The sequence below is a fragment of the Cricetulus griseus genome, chromosome 6, assembly GCF_003668045.3.
Source record: "Cricetulus griseus strain 17A/GY chromosome 6, alternate assembly CriGri-PICRH-1.0, whole genome shotgun sequence".
In the NCBI taxonomy this organism is placed as follows: domain Eukaryota; kingdom Metazoa; phylum Chordata; class Mammalia; order Rodentia; family Cricetidae; genus Cricetulus; species Cricetulus griseus.
The window spans coordinates 103887864-103906095 of NC_048599.1; the positions used below are offsets into that span (position 1 = coordinate 103887864).

The window sequence follows — 18232 nt, forward strand, 5'->3', positions numbered from 1 at the left end:
TGTCTATCACTGGGATTCCCAGGACAGGCCACCACATTTGGTCTTATATGGCTTGTGGGGATTGAAATCAGGTCCTAGGATTGCCAACTAAACCTTCTCCCCAGTGTGTAATCTGACTTCTTTTTCTGTTTTTTTCAAGACAGGGTTTCTCTGTGTAGCTCTGGCTGTCCTGGAACTCACTCTGTAGACCAGGCTGGTCTCAAACTCATAGAGATCCGCCTGCCTCTGCCTCTTGAGTGCTGGGGTTAAAGGTATACACCACTACACCCTGTTGTTTAATCTGATTTTGAATATTATTATCTTCAGCTTTGTTTCTTTTAAGCTCCCAAATCTCTCTGTCTTCCAGACTTTGATACATATACATTTTATTTCACGTGTGTTTTTCCTGCATGCATGTAAGTGCACCATGTGCATACAGTGCCCATGGAGGCCAGAAGGGGCTCTCAGATCCCCTGGAACTGAATTACAGATGTTTGTGAGCCACCATGTGGCTGCTGGGAACAGAACAAGTGCTCTTAACAGCTGAAGCACCCTCCAGCTCCCTTCTGGACTTCTTAAATTTTTTTTTTTTTTTGAGTATCAAAGGAAATTTAATAGCAGGTAGAGTTACTGTCCATTTCTCTCCCTGGAACTTTAAGTGTGAGGGGGCTGCTTAATTGGACGCTTCAGTTTTATGTGTAGGAATGAGTCTGCCATTGTAGTTTAATTAAGTTGCAAGAGCCTATAACTTTATTGTAGCCATTGGCAAAAATTCACACGCCAGGGACTGAGAGTGTAATTTTTTAAACAGGTGGAAGGCTTGCATTGGGTCTAGACAGGTTAACACATCTAAGTTTGCAGCTTGGTAAATGTGGTATCCGCCTCACAGTTGCTAATGTGATTTGCTTGAGACTTTCATAGTTCTTTTTAGTCCTGAAAATGTTAACAACTTCTTGTTGAATTGGCCAGAAGTCTTAGCAAAAACCTTCTCACTTGCTTACAGAGCCTGAGATGATGAGGTCAATGACCTTAGAAGTTTTAATTCAGAGAAGATGTCCCTGGGGTCAGGGGGGAGCAGTTGCTCCAGGCTTCTCCATGATGAGACTTGTCAGTGGGACCCTTGCCTTGTGTGTGGGATGAGGCCAGGTTTACACATTTACATATACACCATGACTGTGAGTGCTTTCCCAGGAAAGAGACTTACTTGGCTCAGTTTGCCTTCTATGACAGGTAAATGACAGACAAGAATAAGCCCCCTACCTACACATGTCCATTTAGTGTACTTCTCACCCTTGTATTATAATTAGACACTATGATTGTTTCACTTCTTTGCAAATGATAAATACATTGTATCGGTGGTTTTAGTTTCCATTTGGCTAGGAAGCTTTCTAACTCATATTGACCACAGTGTACACAGACCTGACTGTAATTCCTTAAAAGCGAGGCATGTTTTGTAGTGGAGGGGTAGTACATGCCTGTAATTCCCAAACTAGGGAGGCTAATGCAGGAAAATGGTAATTTCAAAGTCGTCTTTGTCTACATATAGGTTCAAGGCTAGCCTCAGCTAAATGAGGCCCTGTCTGGGAAAACAGAAAGAAACAAGAAGGTTGTACATTTTATTTTCCACACAGCTAATTATTAATTATTTTTGTGCTGTATAGAAGATTTTGGTCATAAGCTGGTCTGTCCTCTTGTCTGATCTTTGACCTAAGTGGTTAAGCCATAATCAAACATGTGATAACTTTGTTCTTTTAAGTGTGGACTTTTGTTTACAGGTGAAGTCTAAGATGCCCTGAGGGTTTGGCTGACACTGAGTTTCTCCCTTAGTCATGATTTATTTCTGGATCTTAATCCTGACTGATGCTTGATTAGCTGAGAGCAGGAGAAATAGTGATGTTGAACTCTGGGCAAAGAGGAAGGTGGTGGTATTCTTATTTTTTATTTTTATTTTGTTTTTTGAGACAGAGTCTCACTATGTAGCCCAGGCTTGCCCTAAACTTATGATGCTGCTTATTTAGCCTCCTGGGTGCTGGGATCACAGACTCTCTCCTGGGTGCTGGGATCACCACTCTCAAAGCTGGAGTTCCACTGATGAGTCACCCTACTACCGGGTAGAAGATTGTTAGAGCACAGCCCACCACTGCTCTCCAGAGTCAGTAAACCACACCAGAGAATAAAGTCTGAGATGAATGGACACACCTCTGTTTGTAGATCGGCATGCACCTGACGGGTGGGGGTAGGGGGATGATCTCATTCCTGAATGAGGCCAATCAGCTGTGTGGAAAGCAGTTTCTCCTGGTGGTGATCAGATAAATGGCTGGTGTCCCTTAGGGTGTTTAGCTGAGGGCTGTTGCTACCACCACCAAGGGAAGCACAGCCGCTCTTCCCCTAGCTACCCGGTTTTAAAATTGTACCTAGTTTACTCAGGAAGGAAAGATCTGACTGAGCCAGAAGCTCTTCCCAGCAAAGGGATTAGTAAGGGCCCAGTCCTAGTTTCTTGGAGAATGGTTAGAAAGCTATTGCCATGAGAATAGGGTAAAAATTTCAGATCTGCTGTTGAGTTTTTCTTCGTTTTTTGTTTTGAGATAGGTTCTCACCATATAGCCCTCTGGCTGGTCTAGAATTCTTTATGTAGACCTGGCTAGCCCTTGATTCCTCCTTTCACTCCTGAGATTAAAGGTGTGACTCCCGAGCCTGGCTTGAATATTTGTGTTTTTAATCAAGGTGTGTGTGTGTGTGTGAGTGTGTGTGTGTGTGTGTGTGTGTGTGTGTGTGTGTGTGTGTATTATGTAAGGGTTCCAACCCAAGACCCAAAATAAGGAAGCTTGACTCTGCCGTAGTCTTCCTGTTAAGTTAAACTGCTATGATCAGTTTAACTTGCTTGTTTTTTAAATTATATTTAGTGTATGCATGCTTGTGTGTGTATGCATGTGCATGCTCAAATGTGTATGTGTGTGTGTGTGTGTGTGTGTGTGTGTGAGAGAGAGAGAGAGAGAGAGAGAGAGAGAGAGCTGGTGGAGAACAGAGGACAGCTTGCCAGAGTCAGTTCTCTCCTTCTACCCTGTAGGTCTCAGGAATAGCAGTCAGATCTCAGGAATGGCAGTCAGATCTCAGGAATAGCAGTCAGATCTCAGGAATAGCAGTCAGGTCTCAGGATAGCGGTCAGATCTCAGGGACAACGGTCAGATCGACAGCCTGGTCTGCAGGCTCCTTTACCCACTGAGCAATCTTGAGGGCCTACTATAGTCAGTTTTCAAACATGTGTGGTGTGTATGGTGGCTCACACCGGTCCCAGCTCTCAGGAGGCAGAGGCAGGAAGATGACTTCTAGTTCAAGGTCAGCCAGAGTTATGGTGTGAGACCCTGTCTCACAAAACAGAAGATATATGGTATTTGCTACATGCAAACAAAACAAAACAAAACAAAACAAAAAAACCCAACTAACCAAAACAAAACTAAAAACCTATTACATAGCTATAAAGAGTAATACTACAGTGAGCGCCTACCATCCAACCTAATGCATATGCTGCTTCAAGCAGTGGAGACTCTGTTCCTAACTGTACATTTTGTAGGGATTGCCTCATTATTATTCTTAAATAATGTCAACTGTGATCCCACCTGCAACAACTGGCAAAGATGAAATTCAAACCACTTCCACCTCCAACTCCACACTCTCTCTTATTTGGAATATGAGTCTGTTCTTCATTTCATCTGTTCACTTTTCCACTCATCATGTGCCTGCTGTATCTTTCAGGCAAATGTCATGGTTGATGTTGGGATCAAACATAGGGTCTTGTACATGAAAAGCAAATGTTCTACCAGAGCTGTTTGGGGGGGGGGGCTAAAGAGATAGTAGCTTAACTGATGCCAAAGTCATCCTCTAATGCCCCATTTGATGTACCCAGTTCAGTAGCTCTTAATATATTCACAGAGCAGATATAGCCAGCATTACAATCAATGCTAGGACATTTCATAACTGTACTCACCAACACCTGCACACACACACACACACACACACACACACACACACACACACACACGTTAACTATCACTTTTCCATCTTCCCACTTTATCCACATATCCTAGGCATCCATTAATAAACTCTTCCATACATACCACTTCTGAATATTCCTGTAAATGTAACCACATGGTATATAACCTTTGGAGTCTGGCTTCTTTCCCATAGCATGTTTTTAGGTTCACTGATACTATAGCATGTTCCTATGGGGTTTAGAAGTTTCTCTGACCCTGTATCTCTTCCAGCATTGTATATTAGCCATTCTGAATGAGGTGAGGTGATCAGGTCCTGTGCCATTTATTAGTTGGTTCTCTTGTATTTGTTACATTTTTTAGGCTTTTGTTTTTGTTTGTTTGAGACAGGGTTTCTCTATATAACTAACCTGGCTGTCCTAGAACTCACTGTATAGACCATGTTGGCCTCAAACTCACAGAGATCCACCAGCCTCTGCCTCCCAAGTGTTGGGATTAAAGGTGTGCGCCACCACTGCCCAACACCCATGTTTTAGTTATTTTTAAAGTTTATCATTAAATTTATATTGTGCGCACACTTGGAAGCCAGAGGGCAACTTCTGGGAGTCTCCTTGCACCATGTGGGTCCCAGAGATTGAACTCAGATCATCAGGTTTGGTGGCAAGTGCCTTTACCTGCTGAGCCATCTCAACATCCTCTAGTGTGGTATGTTGTTTTTCTTTGAAGGCCCATATATGTATCTAGCCGAAGTCTGTCTTCCTCTACAAGCTGATTTTGTGCATCTAGAAAGAGCAGTGGAAACAGTCCCTTTCTTCCATTTCCAGGAATCAGTATTATCCCATCTTCATATTGACAGTTTACACGATCACATATATACATGCACACAAGTTAGATGTCATTGTACATTCATGTACAATGTAAAGTATGATAGGTATACAGGGACTTTTACTCAGCTCTTTCTGGGTATTATAACAAAATGCTGCAGACTGGTTAACAACAATCAACAGAAATTTATTGCTTACAATTTGGGGCTGTCCAAGATCAAGGCACCATTAGCTTCATTATGGTGATGGTTGGCTTGGTCTCAGGGATGCCCTGCTGCTGCACGGTATACAGAAGAAGGGACAAAGCAGCTGCCTTCATTTTCTGTAGCTAAACCAGCCCTACCCACAAGGGCAGAGCCATTAGGATGTAGTCACTTCCAAATGCCCCACCATCATGTTGGGCAATAGATTCCAACCTGTGAATCTTCAGGGTTGGGGGACACACATTCATACCATAGCATTCCCCTTATTTATTCTATGCCTTGTGTTCTTGACACTTTGGTAAATATATCACCCAGCAGTAAACATATTACATTTTATTCCTTTAAAGTCATCACTACTGGAGCTGGAGCTGGAGAAATGATCAGTGGCTAAGAGCACCTCCACTACTCTTCCAGAGGGCCTGAATTTGGTTCCCAGCATGCACATTGAATAGCTCATATCACCTATAACTCCAGCTCCAGAGCCTTCAGCACCCTCTTATGGCCTCTTTGGGCACTACATACATGTGACACACATGCATAGATACACACACATAAGTAAAAATAAACCTTTAAAAATTTTTTTACCATGTATGTATGTCTGTCTATCTGTCTGTCTGTCTGTATATATGTGCACTATGTGCATGCAGTACCACAACAGCCAGATGAGGGCATCAGGTCCTGTGAAACTGAACCTAGATCCAGTACAAGAGCTGCAAGTGCTCTTTGCTGCTAAACCATCTCTCCAGTCCCCAAAATAAATCTGGGACTGGGGTGGGGTGGGGATGGAGAGATGCCTCAGTTAAAAGCACTGGATGCTCTTCCAGAGGACCTGGGTTCAATTCCCAGCATCCACATGACAGCTCACAATTGTCTGAAACTCCAGTTCCAAGGGATCTGGCACCCTCACACAGACATATATGCAGGTAAAACACCAGTGCACATAAAATGAAAATAAATAAATATTAAAAAAAAACAAAGCTGGGCAATGGTGGTACAAACCTGTAATCCCAGCACTCAAGAGGCAGAGGCAAGTAGATCTCTGTGAGTTCAAGGTTACCCTGGTCTACAGAGCAAGTTCCAGGACAGCCAGGGCTGTTTCACAGAGAAACCCTATCTCAAAAAACAAAAACCAAAATGAAACAAAGCAAAAATTCACTGTAAGTGTTAAAATGGTCAGGCTTGGGCAGGGGTCTGGAAAGAGGCCACAGTTTCAGACACCAGCTCTGCTAATTGAACCCCAGAGCATTGCTGATGCACTCCTGTGGCTGAGACTTGCAGTGAGGTGTGTGGTGACGTTCTCCCTCAGCTACTTGCGCTCTCTCTGCAGGATGCAGCTAATCATGTTTCAACTGTAAGCCACTTCGATTTAGAAAATCTTAGGTAAATTTTGATGTAATTATAATCAAATAATGCAAAGCAAATATTTTATGTTCACAAGTGAACTGGCATTTTTTAAGAGCCACATCATAGTGCTTTATGATATAATCAACACTTTTCTTATTGGGCATTTGCTTTTTTCCTGTGTAATTTTGTTGCTACTAAAGACTACAAACTGCATGTTGTCACAAATACAGGTGCATTTTCTCCATTGAGAAGTTACTATTCTTGTAGAAATGGATGTACCAAATAATTGTATTTGCTGCAAGCAGAGTGTTTTCCCACTGGAAGCTGTTTGCTGTCCTTTAAAAATTAGTCCGAGCATAGGAGAAACACCCATTAAAGGGTGGGACAGTGGCATAGTCCTTACTCTACACACTAGTCTTCTTGTCAACCACAAAGTTTAAAAAAGGAGAATGCACATCCATTGTCCTTTCTTTTTAAGTATTATAAACATCCAAAATTTCATTGTTGCTAAATGCATTTTATTTTTTATTAATTAAAATAATAATTGATTTTTGAGGCAGAGTTTCTCTGTGTGGTCTTGGCTGTCGTGGGACTCACTCTGTAGACCAGGCTGGCCTTGAACTCGTAGAGATCCTCCTGCCTCTGCTTGCCTAGAGCTGAGATTAAAGTGCTTGACACTATGTCCAGCCTGTGTAAAATGATTTTGTGTGTGTGTGTGTGTGTGTGTGTGTGTGTGTGTGTGTGTGTGTGTGTATGTGTGTGTGTGTGTTTGTGTGTCTGTGTTCATGTATGTTTGTGTGTGGTCCTGTATATGTGCGTGTGAGTGGCAGTGCAGAGGCCAGGTGAGGACAGGGTCTCCCACTGAACCTGGAATTAGGCTGGTGACCAGCAAGCCCCAATGAGTCTCCCATCTCTGTCTGCTACAATGTTGGGGTTCCAGCTATTCATAGCAAAGCCTGGCTTTTTTTTTTAATTTTATTCTTTTATTAGTTCAAATTAGGAACAAGCTTGCTTCAGATGTCAATCCCTTCTCCCTCTCCCTCCCCTCCCCCCCAACATCCCACCTGCCCCTAGCCGTACCCCGTCCACTCCCCAGGCAGGGTAAGGCCCTCAGAAGGGGCTCCCCAAAGTCTACCACATCATCCTGGGCCACAAAGCCTGGCTTTTTATGGGGGTTCTTGGCACTTGAACCCATGGCTTCATGTTTGCAGAGCAAGCATTCTTACTTCCCGAGCCTTTCTACCTCCATCCAAAGTTTTAGACAAATTAAACAGCAATCTTGTGATTTCTAAAAAGTTTCAGTGTTTCTAAATATAATGTGACATCATCCTAGTCCTATTGTTTAAAGTTTTAAAACCTTAAGTAATTTTAAAAACACGAACAAGCATTATTGAAGTGATAGAGAAGTTTCACCCCTTAAAATCTAGGGACTACATAGAGCTGACCTAATGGATGTGTGCCTTGCTATATATAGTACCACTATTCATGGTTGTCACGCTTCCTTGCTGGGAGATCCATATTGGCAGTTTGTGTCTGTGTTCCAGGATGCTCCCCTCCAACACAAACAACTAATGTGACTGTATGTGCAACGTGTGTTGTGGGCTCCTTTCCTCTCAGTCGTTCTGAAGAAAGCTTGTTACCTGTACACTGAGGCATTTAGAGAAGGCAGCTGGCAGTCACTTCTAAGAGGATCAGATGAGAGCAGAGGCGAGAGAGAGAGAGAGAGAGAGAGAGAGAGAGAGAGAGAGAGAGAGAGAGAGAGAGAGAGAAAGAGAGAGAGAGAGAGAGGGGGGGGGAAGAAAGGAGGGAAAGAGGGAGGGAGGGAGCCGGGCGAAGGCAGGCGGGATTCGGTAATTCACCAGTGGGCAAAATGTGAAAAGACAAGCTGCATGTGGAGGTGGCACACGCCTTTTATCCCAACACTCAGAAGGCAGAGGCAGGTAGATCCCTGGTTTCAAGGCCAGCCTGGTCTACACAGAGAGTTCTAGGACAGCCAGGGCTACACAGTGAAACCCTGTCTCAAAAACACAAGCAGCCAAATAACCATACCCCAAACCATGAAAGGCCTTTGTGTTTATTTAAACATAATGTCCGTATTTAACACTTAGCACCTGATGTCCAGTACACTGGGTGGTAAATCTGGGGGATTATAATAAAAATGCATAGTTCTTTTCTTTTTATTTTAATCTGCCTTAATTTAGAATATAAAGCATGTTTCCCTAAAGACAGTCTTTACTACCATTATTTTAAAAACTGATTTCAGGGAAATAGTAAACTTCTCAATTGGTTTGGTCTTTAATTTTAGCTACAGGAATAATTACTTGGATTATCATTTTAACATAATTTTTCACCCAGCAATCCTTTTGAAAGTATTGTTTGCTTAAACTGAAACATTGAAATGCTCCCTTCTGCCTGCAGCGCAGCAGATTATAAAAGAAACAAATACAGGAAAATCAACATGTACCATTTGGGTCAGTACATCCTTGTTGGGGACCCATGTGCCTGCTGGTGGTCTATGCTGTGTCAAGACAAAAGGGGATTATTCCCTGGGGGATTCAGGACAGTCAGCTGCCCAAGAGAGGAAAGGAATCTAGGGCCAGTGCAGTGTTCAAAATCATGAGTGTTGAAGGATCAGGATTTAAACCAGAGGCATTGATGTGTAGTGTGGCCCCAGAGTGGTTAGAAGCCACCTTGCTGTCCTTTGAAAGGGGGTCAGGGAGGGTGACAGGTTTAGGAAGATGTGGAGGAGTGTTGGTGGAGGACTGAGATGGACACCTGTGGAGCTGCCCGTTGGGGAGCACACTTCTTATTTTATAGGGACATGTTCTGTACCTGAGTTAGGACTGTGCAATGATTATGATTATACGAATTCCATTACAATTGTGAATATTGTATGAATATAGTTTTGATTATATAATGGAAACAGCCGAAGTTTAAGACAAAAGTGCACAAATGAGATTTCTTTGCTTCATGAAGGGAGATATTATATATTTTATTTACTTATATATATGCGATCACATATACATGCTCATCTTTATTTTACATAAACCAAAAAAGGAACTGTATCAGTTATTTTAAACATTCTTTTTCTTTCCCACTCTACTAGTTGGCAGATTTCAGATGCAAACACACTCCAGTTATTTAAAAATCCAGTCTGTCGCTCACCATCAGAGTGTAGAATGTGTCTTTGATCTGAGGGTGTTGCACTCTGGGTGACTCAGAGTTCTGTTTCCCAGCTCTGTCTTGAAGATTTTTTCCCCCTTGTCTTGTCTGAAATGATACTAAAGTTTGCCTTCCCCAATTTCTTCCTTTTGTGTGGGTGTCACTGGTCCAGGCTAAGAGCTCTGTGCATGCTCACGTACAGTGTAGAGTTTGACCCAGGGGAGAGAAGTCTGACTATCAAGGCACCCTGTGAGGCTAAGGTTGTGCCCGTCGCCTGCAAGTTGGCAGGCTGAATCAGCGCTCTGCTGAGCATCCCTCCCCGCCAGAGTCCATCCCCTACACCTCCATTCACTTTTGTTTTCAAATGGGGTTTATTGATTTTGCTGATTTGAATATGCTCGAGGTTATCCTTGAAGGTCGATTCTGAGAATCAGTCTTGGCATTTCCAATAGAAATAAACATAAACCAGCCATGGCGGCTCACATCCATAATCCTAGCACCCTGCAAGCTGAGGCAGAAGGATTGCTGTTAATTCTAGCTTAGACCCAGCAACATAGTGAGTTCCAAGCCAGTCTGGGCTACAGACTGAGTGAGACCTTGCCTCATTTAGACACAAACCTAAAGAGAGATTGAGGCGTCTTTGAGACATCTCCATGAGACCCTCTCACACTGAGCACAACGTGGGCCTCTTCTTCCCCAGTGTAAAGTGATGGAATTGTCTGTGGCTTTTCCTTCATGGACACCCCCAGTCTAGCTCCAGTTTGAAAAGAGTTTGTCTGTCTCCCTTGCTTGCAGGCTGGTGGCTCGCAGGTCATCTTTACCAACCCGCTGGAGATTGTGAAGATTCGCCTGCAGGTGGCGGGAGAAATCACCACAGGGCCCAGAGTCAGTGCTCTGAATGTGCTTCAGGACCTGGGACTTTTTGGGCTATACAAGGTGGGTTGATTTCTTTGGCTGACTGAGCGGAGGAGCTGGGACACGCTATAAACATGAAAGAATGCATAAGCCAGATGACACCCCTGTCCCCATTTAGAGAAGCAGAGAGACTTATGGGATAGAAAACCCAAACAAAACCAGGACCCTGGGTGAAGGCAGTGGGATATGCACACACCAGTGCTCCTGTTGTCGTTTTTTTAGCCTTTATGGGGCTGCATGCAGGACATCTCTTCATAGAACGGCTGGCTTCAGACTCACAGCCTTCATCACACTGGGCCTGTGAGACATTTCTGTGGTACTCAGGATGGCTTTGGGACTGTAGAGTAATCCCGCGCCTACCCTGAGACTGAATACTTTATTCTGTTGTCATCCCAGGAGGGGCTTCTCTTGTCTTAGTCATCTGACCGTGGGAGAAAAAAAAACCCACGTTGCTAGAATTCGATAGAATTCCAGTCTTTAAGAAGTTAAGTGGGTGGGTTTGTCAATAATGAATTCCATTAAAAAACAACAACAGTTACTGTACTTTCACAAAACGCCAGTCAACAGATTCCTCCCCTGCAGGTACACTTACTGCCATCATTACAGATCAGATGTAATGGGGCAGAAGCCAGTATTTTTCTTTAACTAGGAGAGTATTTCTTTCCGTTCCTTTCCCCGGTACAAGGGGGGAAGGGGGGAGATAGGGGAAATTTCACCTCTATAGGGGACTGTGTTTCCACAGCATTGAATTTATTTATAGATCCATAAATGCTGAAATGTGTAAATTTACCTCTGTAACTGCAAATTAGAAATTAGGAATGTCTAGATTAGAGCCTCGAAGCCCCAGGGTGCTGGGGAGCCCGTCTGCCAGGCATGTCTGTCTTTACAGAATGCCTCCACTCTGCTCCTCTCGCCCACCCTCTCTGCCATCCGTTGAGATTCCCTCTGAGAGCAGAATGCATAAACATTGGTTCTGTCTGTATTATCCTGTGAGAGTCCTTGGAGGTTTTTGTTGTTATAAAAACAGAGCCACCAGGGAACCCAGTGCTTGGATGAAGCATTTGTTGGTGAGGGCTGGCCTGGGTCGCTGGCAGAGGAAGGTGCTCACTGTGCTCACTGCCCTGTCTGTGGTCGGGACAGGCTGTCTTGAGTGGAATGTGGGAATGAGCAGGGAAGGCTTTGGGTTTTTTTTCCTCTACCTTCCTTAGAACCGGTCCCCTTCTGCATTGCCTCTGGTGTTCTGCCTGGTACTCCCTAGGCTTAGAACTGATTTAGATTGATTTGGTAATTTGTTAGTTTATGGCGGGGGGGGGGCACCTGGGTTGTAACACCTCTGCTGTTTGCCTTTCCACCGGGATCCCCACTCAAGCTCCCCACCCCCACCCCCAGTAACCTGGGAAGTTTGAGACTCCTTATGATTCCTAAGATGTTGGCTTCCTTGATGCACAGAAACTTCCAGTTACACCAGTTACACACTGGCGTGTTGCAGAGACCTGCAGCAGAGTACCCTTAGAGTTAATATTGCACTCTGCTTTAGTGTGATTACTGCACCAGAAAACAAATTAGCTGTAAGAACCCCAAGTCTAGCACTTCTAGAAAGGCTAGAAAGTTCTTCATTGCCAGAGTCTGCAGTCACCGCTGTTACCGTTACCGTTTGAAAGGGATACCCACTTGCCCTTTGAAAGCTTTCTGCCATGCTTGCTTGCTCTGTTCCCCCACCTGTTTCCCCTCACATCACTCCTAATGCTGTTTGAAGGACATCTCAGCTTGTCACTGGTGCCTGCCTGCCTGCCTGCGTCCCACTTAGGCATTTCAAACCCTCTTTACACACTGTTTTGCACTGTTTCCTCACCATATGACAGGGTGCCAAAGCGTGTTTCCTCCGAGACATTCCCTTCTCCGCAATCTACTTTCCTGTGTATGCTCACTGCAAACTCCTTCTGGCTGATGAGAACGGACGTGTGGGAGGCATCAATCTCCTGGCCGCTGGAGCCATAGCAGGTAACTACAGATCTTTTTTAACCAAAGAATTCTCTTAAGAGGTGTAGACTTTGCCCTTTATTTCTGGAAGTCATTGTTGGGATCTGACTTAGCTGGATATAGCCGCCTCTTCTCCTTTGTGGGATGTGCTGGGATTCTGATGAGAGTTAATTACATTTGCATAATGTGGATAAACAACTTAATGCAGCTTAGCAACTTGGAGCCAAATTAGATCTGCCCATCTAAATTGGGCTTCATCATTAACACGGTTCTTAGCCTCCTGGGTTCCTGAAACCTTAGGTGCAGCCACAGAAGGTGGAAGAAGTTATTTGCCTGATCAGTTGCTCTGTTGACCCCATGCTGATGTGCAGGTCCTGACTGCCCTTGTCTGGTCCTGTAGGAAGGAATGTTCCTGTTTTGGCTCAGAAGCTGAGCTTCACGAAGCTATCTTCTTGCTGCCACAGCTCTCATCAGACCAAAGCAGCATCCCGCAGCAAACTGCCCTCAGCCCTCAACTCCGTTTTCATTTCCTTTCTGACCTTAGCGTTCAGTCTGGTTAATGGTTGCTTGAATTGGTTTCCTCCTCTGTAGTAGTCTGAGTGCTTCTGAGGGTAGGGGTTTTATTATGTTCCTCCTGCCTTCCCTGTGTGGCCAGCATAATAGTAGAGGTTTGGTACAAGGCAACAGATGATGGATTGCATGAAGTTCTTCATCTGGCATAGGATGCCAACTTAGGCCCAGAAGAGTCCATCAGAGAGAGGAGCCTGGCAGCCAGGAAGATACTCCTTCTGACTCATAGCGTGTGTGTGTGTGTGTGTGTGTGTGTGTGTGTGTGTGTGTGTGTGTATGTGTCCTTATTCTTGAGTTACCAGGGAACTGACATGGAATAGAAGGGACCAACTAGGCATCCTTAGATGCAGCAACACACTGAAATGACAATGGAAGGAAAAGGCCCGTCTGCCTTCCGCACAGCCAGTAATGAACCTGGCCAGGACTAGGTTCCTGGTCCCTGCTTAAGTCTTTTTTTTTTTTTTTTTTAAGATTTATTTACATGTGGGAGGCAGAGACAGGAAAGCTCTGTGAGTTTGAGGTCAGCCTAGTTTACATAGTGACTAGTTCTAGGACAGCCAGAGCTATATAGTGAGACTCTATTTCAAAAGACCAAACAAAAAAGGGCTGATTTATTTTTATGTGTGTGTTTGCTTGCCTGCATGTGTATATGTATTCCACATGCATGCCTGTTGCTGGAGGAGGCCAGAAGAAGGCATCAGACTTCCTGGGACTGGAGTTACAGACAGTTGTGAGCCATCATGGGTGCTGAGAATCAAACCCAGGTCCTCTAGAAAAGCAGCCAGTGCTCCTAATCACTGAGCCACCTGTCCAGCTTGGCTCTTAATTGCTAGATTACTCTCTTCTGCTTGCCCTAAGTATGGTGTTTTATATTAGGAGTCCTGGGTCCTGAGAGTGATGGATACATTGTTCTTGCTTGTGATGACAAGGGACAAATTATTTTAAAAATAAACCAAAAACAAGAAACCAGGGCTTCGAGTCCTCATCTAGGGTCCAGCATAGGCTTTGGCCTCTGGCATTTGTGATCTTGGTTAGTTGAATGAAAACCGATAGTCAAGTTACCTGTTTAGCCTGGCACAAGTCCCCTATCTCTTTTCTTGTACTCACCAGGGGGTTAGGAAGGAGGTAACATTTTCCCTTCAGACTTTTCCTTGTGATTTTTAATCATCAGCAAAAGCAGCCAGAGAAGTCTGTGTCGTCCCTCATAGCCAGGCCTTTGTCAGGCCACAGAACCATGAACACAGTTTCCAGTCACACCAGCTTCTTGCTTATAGACATCTGACAAGTTTTCAGAAAGAGGAGAGTTTTTCTAATTATTACCAGCCAAGCTTTGCTAGCTGGTACTGAGAACTTCTGTAAAGCCGCTTCAGAGGGCAGACCTTTTACCTGCTTCCTCTCAATAAGGCGCTGGGCTGATTCCAGAGGCGCATTGGCATCCTTCTCTAACAGAGCCCCCTCAAGGCCACCGGCTCCATTTGCCTAGTGATGAGACAGTGATATTTAGGCCAAATTGAATTCCTTCCCCCTGGGGAAGGTCATGCTGTTCCTTCAAGGTCAGGTCTGTTTTATGAACAAAAGCTATGCTTGAGAAACCCATCTTCTGTGTCCTGCTGCTGCTGCATCTCAGGTGACCCCGGGGAGCTGAGACACAGGGGAGGAAGTGAGTGGCCTTTGGATGATCGACTCCCCAGCTGTTCTTTAACCAGATGCCTGATCTGCTTTCACTAGGGTTGTAGTGACCTCTGTCATGTGAACAGGTCAGAATTAGGGATCAGTTACCTCTCTCTTAGCACCTCAAACTAGCAAGTGCTTGATGCTGTCGACACGCAACCCTTCAGTGTGTGGTTGGCAAGAATCAGCCAAGACCACTGCGGTTTGGTGACACATACTTTCTGCAACTCATTAAATTGATGTCATCTCATACATTATACATGAAAATACTTGCATCTCATTTAAAGATGAAAAACGTAAAAGTAGACTGGGCCGAGGTGGTGCATGCCTTCAATCCCAGCATTTGGGAGTCAGAGGCAGGTGGATCTCTGTGAGTTCAAGACCAGCATGGTGTACAAGAGCTAGTTCCAGGACAGCCTCCAAAACTCCATAGAGAAACCCTGTCTCCAAAAACCAAATAAATAAAAATGTGAAAGTAGTTGAAACTGGAAAGGGAGCATGGGAATTGTTCTATTGTTGCTCTTTCTTTCATGGTTCTTTGGGATGGTGCAATCAAGAGAAATTTCCTTAATTCAGAGAGAAAAAGAAAACATTTCTCCCTCATTCTGCTGAAGCAACTAGCAACACTTCCTCTTTCCACTTGTGCATAGGTGCCTGTTTATGGAGTTTTCAGTTCCCCTGTGGTTACAGTTGTGGATTGTCTTGTTGGATGAACTAAATGTGGCTTTCTCTTCAAAGGTGTGCCTGCTGCTTCTCTGGTGACCCCTGCTGATGTTATCAAGACAAGACTGCAAGTGGCTGCCCGGGCTGGCCAGACAACATACAGCGGGGTCATCGACTGTTTCCGGAAGATTCTCCGGGAAGAAGGGCCTTCGGCGTTCTGGAAAGGGACTGCAGGTAGATGCTGGTGGGGAGGGGAGTCTTCCAGAGTGGCTCTCTGGCTTTTGTGTCCTGTCCTTGCCACAGCCATCCAGGCGTAAAGTCTACCCTACCTTGTCTGTCTTTTCCAGCTCGAGTGTTCCGGTCCTCTCCTCAGTTTGGTGTCACTCTGGTCACCTATGAACTTCTGCAGCGGTGGTTTTACATTGATTTTGGAGGCCTGTAAGTGCATCTGCTTCCCCTTACAAATATGGCACCCAACCCAAACCAGTGCTTGTTCTGTTTACAGAACCCCTTTGCTGAGATGCAACCAAGTCCTTTAAAAGCAGTGCATGGAGAGCAATGGGCTTTAAAAGCTCCCATGTTAGAGTCAGACCTTACCAGAGGGACTCAGTATATAGTATTCAACAACTATTTGGGGACATTTTAAGGAAGCATCGAATTAAAATGCTATGTGAATAATTGTCTTTTTTTTAAGTGAGATTATGTCATTATTAGTAGGATTGCACACTACTGAGAGATAGTTTGTCATTCCCCATCATTTAGCACATAGATGGTCATGCAGCTCGTTCACACACATGGTTTCAAAGAGAAGTGGTGCCAATGAGTCAGGCATTGTAGGGTATGGGCCCCAAACCGATCTGTTCCAAGCTCAGCACTCAAAGATTACCCTGGGGGAAGAGCAATTGCTTGTGAGTCTGCAGGGAAATTGTATCCAAAGCAAGCAAGCAGTTTTTAGCGTGGACAGAGGTCCAAGTGCTGCTCTTAGTCTTCATCTCTTAAGCAAGCATCTCTCATTCTGAAAGCCTCAGGAGGCAGAGAGCTGGTGAACAGAGTGGTGGAGGGACCCAGACATAGAAAAGATGCAAGAACAGCAATCTTATCATCCCATTATACAAATACTGATGTTTGCCTTTTCTGTACCTTCAGAGACGGTAGAAGCAAGAACTAAATCTGCTTCTCTTTTAGTGATAAGCTTTAGAGCCCACTCATTTAAGAAACTTTGGAATGATATCAATTTATATACTTTATGATAGATTTCACACATGCTTCCTGCGTAAAATTAGAAAATAAAAGTACACACATAGCCATCTTCCCAAAGACTATCAGTAACTGAGTGCATACTCTCCTCATCTTCTATCTGAGAGTCTGCTCATGTTATATAGGCACTGAAGACAAGGCCATTTTTCTTCTGTATGAGATATGTGAAAGCAATATTGTGTTGAGGCTGGAAATCATGTCTGATGCAGAAGAGGTGACACGGAGAGAGCTGAGACAGCCTTGTTCGTGGTGTGTGTGCCACTGACCATGCTCAGTGTCAGCCGCCTTCATCAACCCTGAGCTCACTCTGCTTTTTCCTGTTCACAGCAAACCTTCTGGCTCAGACCCAACACCGAAGTCACGAATCGCAGACCTCCCTCCTGCCAACCCCGATCACATTGGTGGCTACAGACTTGCCACAGCCACTTTCGCTGGCATTGAAAACAAGTTCGGCCTTTACCTCCCCAAGTTTAAATCTCCCAGCGTAGCTGTGGCTCAACCCAAGGCAGTGGCGGCGGCAGCGGCTCAATGACATGGCAACTGCAGACCAAGGCCCAGGAGAATGGCCAGTACCGTGTCCAGTCAGCTGCACGGTACGGTCTGTGCTGGGGTCAACCACTTTCTATGCGACCTATACATGTATTGTTTATAAAGTGATCACATGCCCAGGGAGAACCACAGTGCAGTTTCAAGCTTTAGTCTTATTTGTTGAAATGTTTTCTGAGCCTTGGCATGAATTATGTGTTCTAGACTCTGCTTCGCACAGCTTGTACCTACAGTGACTGTACATATTGTACATCTTTGTACAGAGACACCTTGGCTCCCCATCCCAACAAATCACATTTATAGAAATGTAATGCAGTTCTGAGTGGCTTGAACTGTACAGAATGTTTTGAAAGTGTTTTATTAAGAATCATGTAAGAATAAATGTACTAAAGTTAAATTCCTTCTCCTCTTGGTGACTTATGGAAGTCAAGCTTCAGTGTTGAACGTATCCAACTTCAGTTTGCTTTCCATCCTGGAACAGGAGGGTATTTGCTGATAAAAGCAGAGTGAGATGATGCTCATGGCACTGAGTAAGAAATGCCCTGAAAAGTTGTATGCCCGTGGATGCCGGAGGATCAGCCGGTGGCTTGTGTGTGCTGATGAGTTTCCAGTTGTTTGTAGCAGAGTGCAATCTTCCTGTCAACCGGAAGCAGCTGCTCATGTCTTCACGTGGAAACAGGGTGGGCTCCAGCACGGCTCCCTTAGCTTTGCTTTCCTCCTATGCAGCAAGGTAAAGGCCAAGATGTTGAAAGAGTAAAGTTTGGACATTTCCCTCCGTATGGTATGATACAAATCAAAAATAAATGCACAGCAAAATGTCTGCATGGAGTCAGTTTCCTTCGTCAGTATCCTCACGGTGCTCTTTGTTTGATTTGTGACTCTAAGTGACTCATGATCAAGTCTGTTCCCCTCTTACCTTAGGAAATGTAGACTTTGGTTTCGAGTGAGGGAAGGGAAGAAGGAGAGCTCCTGTGTGGTGGTCTCGTGGGTCTAGGTCTTCACAGATGGAGATGACTTACTCAGAAGGTCTCTCACCTGGGGTCCACTTACTCATTAACAACTACATCTGAGCTACGGCCATACTTTGCTGTGACTGTTACTTGACAGGTGGTGACATCAGGACTTATTT

The 18232-nt window shown here is 44.5% G+C and overlaps 1 protein-coding gene across 2 annotated transcripts in view; it reads left to right on the forward strand.

Moving 5' to 3' along the window:
* Positions 1–17923, forward strand: part of Slc25a12 (solute carrier family 25 member 12) — an 86554-nt gene extending 68631 nt beyond the window's left edge. For both annotated transcript variants that reach the window (XM_027420201.2, XM_027420200.2), the window contains 5 exons: positions 10297–10437; positions 12279–12417; positions 15376–15534; positions 15648–15738; positions 16885–17923. In XM_027420201.2, coding sequence (XP_027276002.1) covers positions 10297–10437; positions 12279–12417; positions 15376–15534; positions 15648–15738; positions 16885–17089 — 735 coding nt within the window. In that variant the 3' untranslated portion in view covers positions 17090–17923. The remainder of the gene's footprint in view (positions 1–10296; positions 10438–12278; positions 12418–15375; positions 15535–15647; positions 15739–16884) is intronic.
* Positions 17924–18232: the final 309 nt, after the last annotated feature.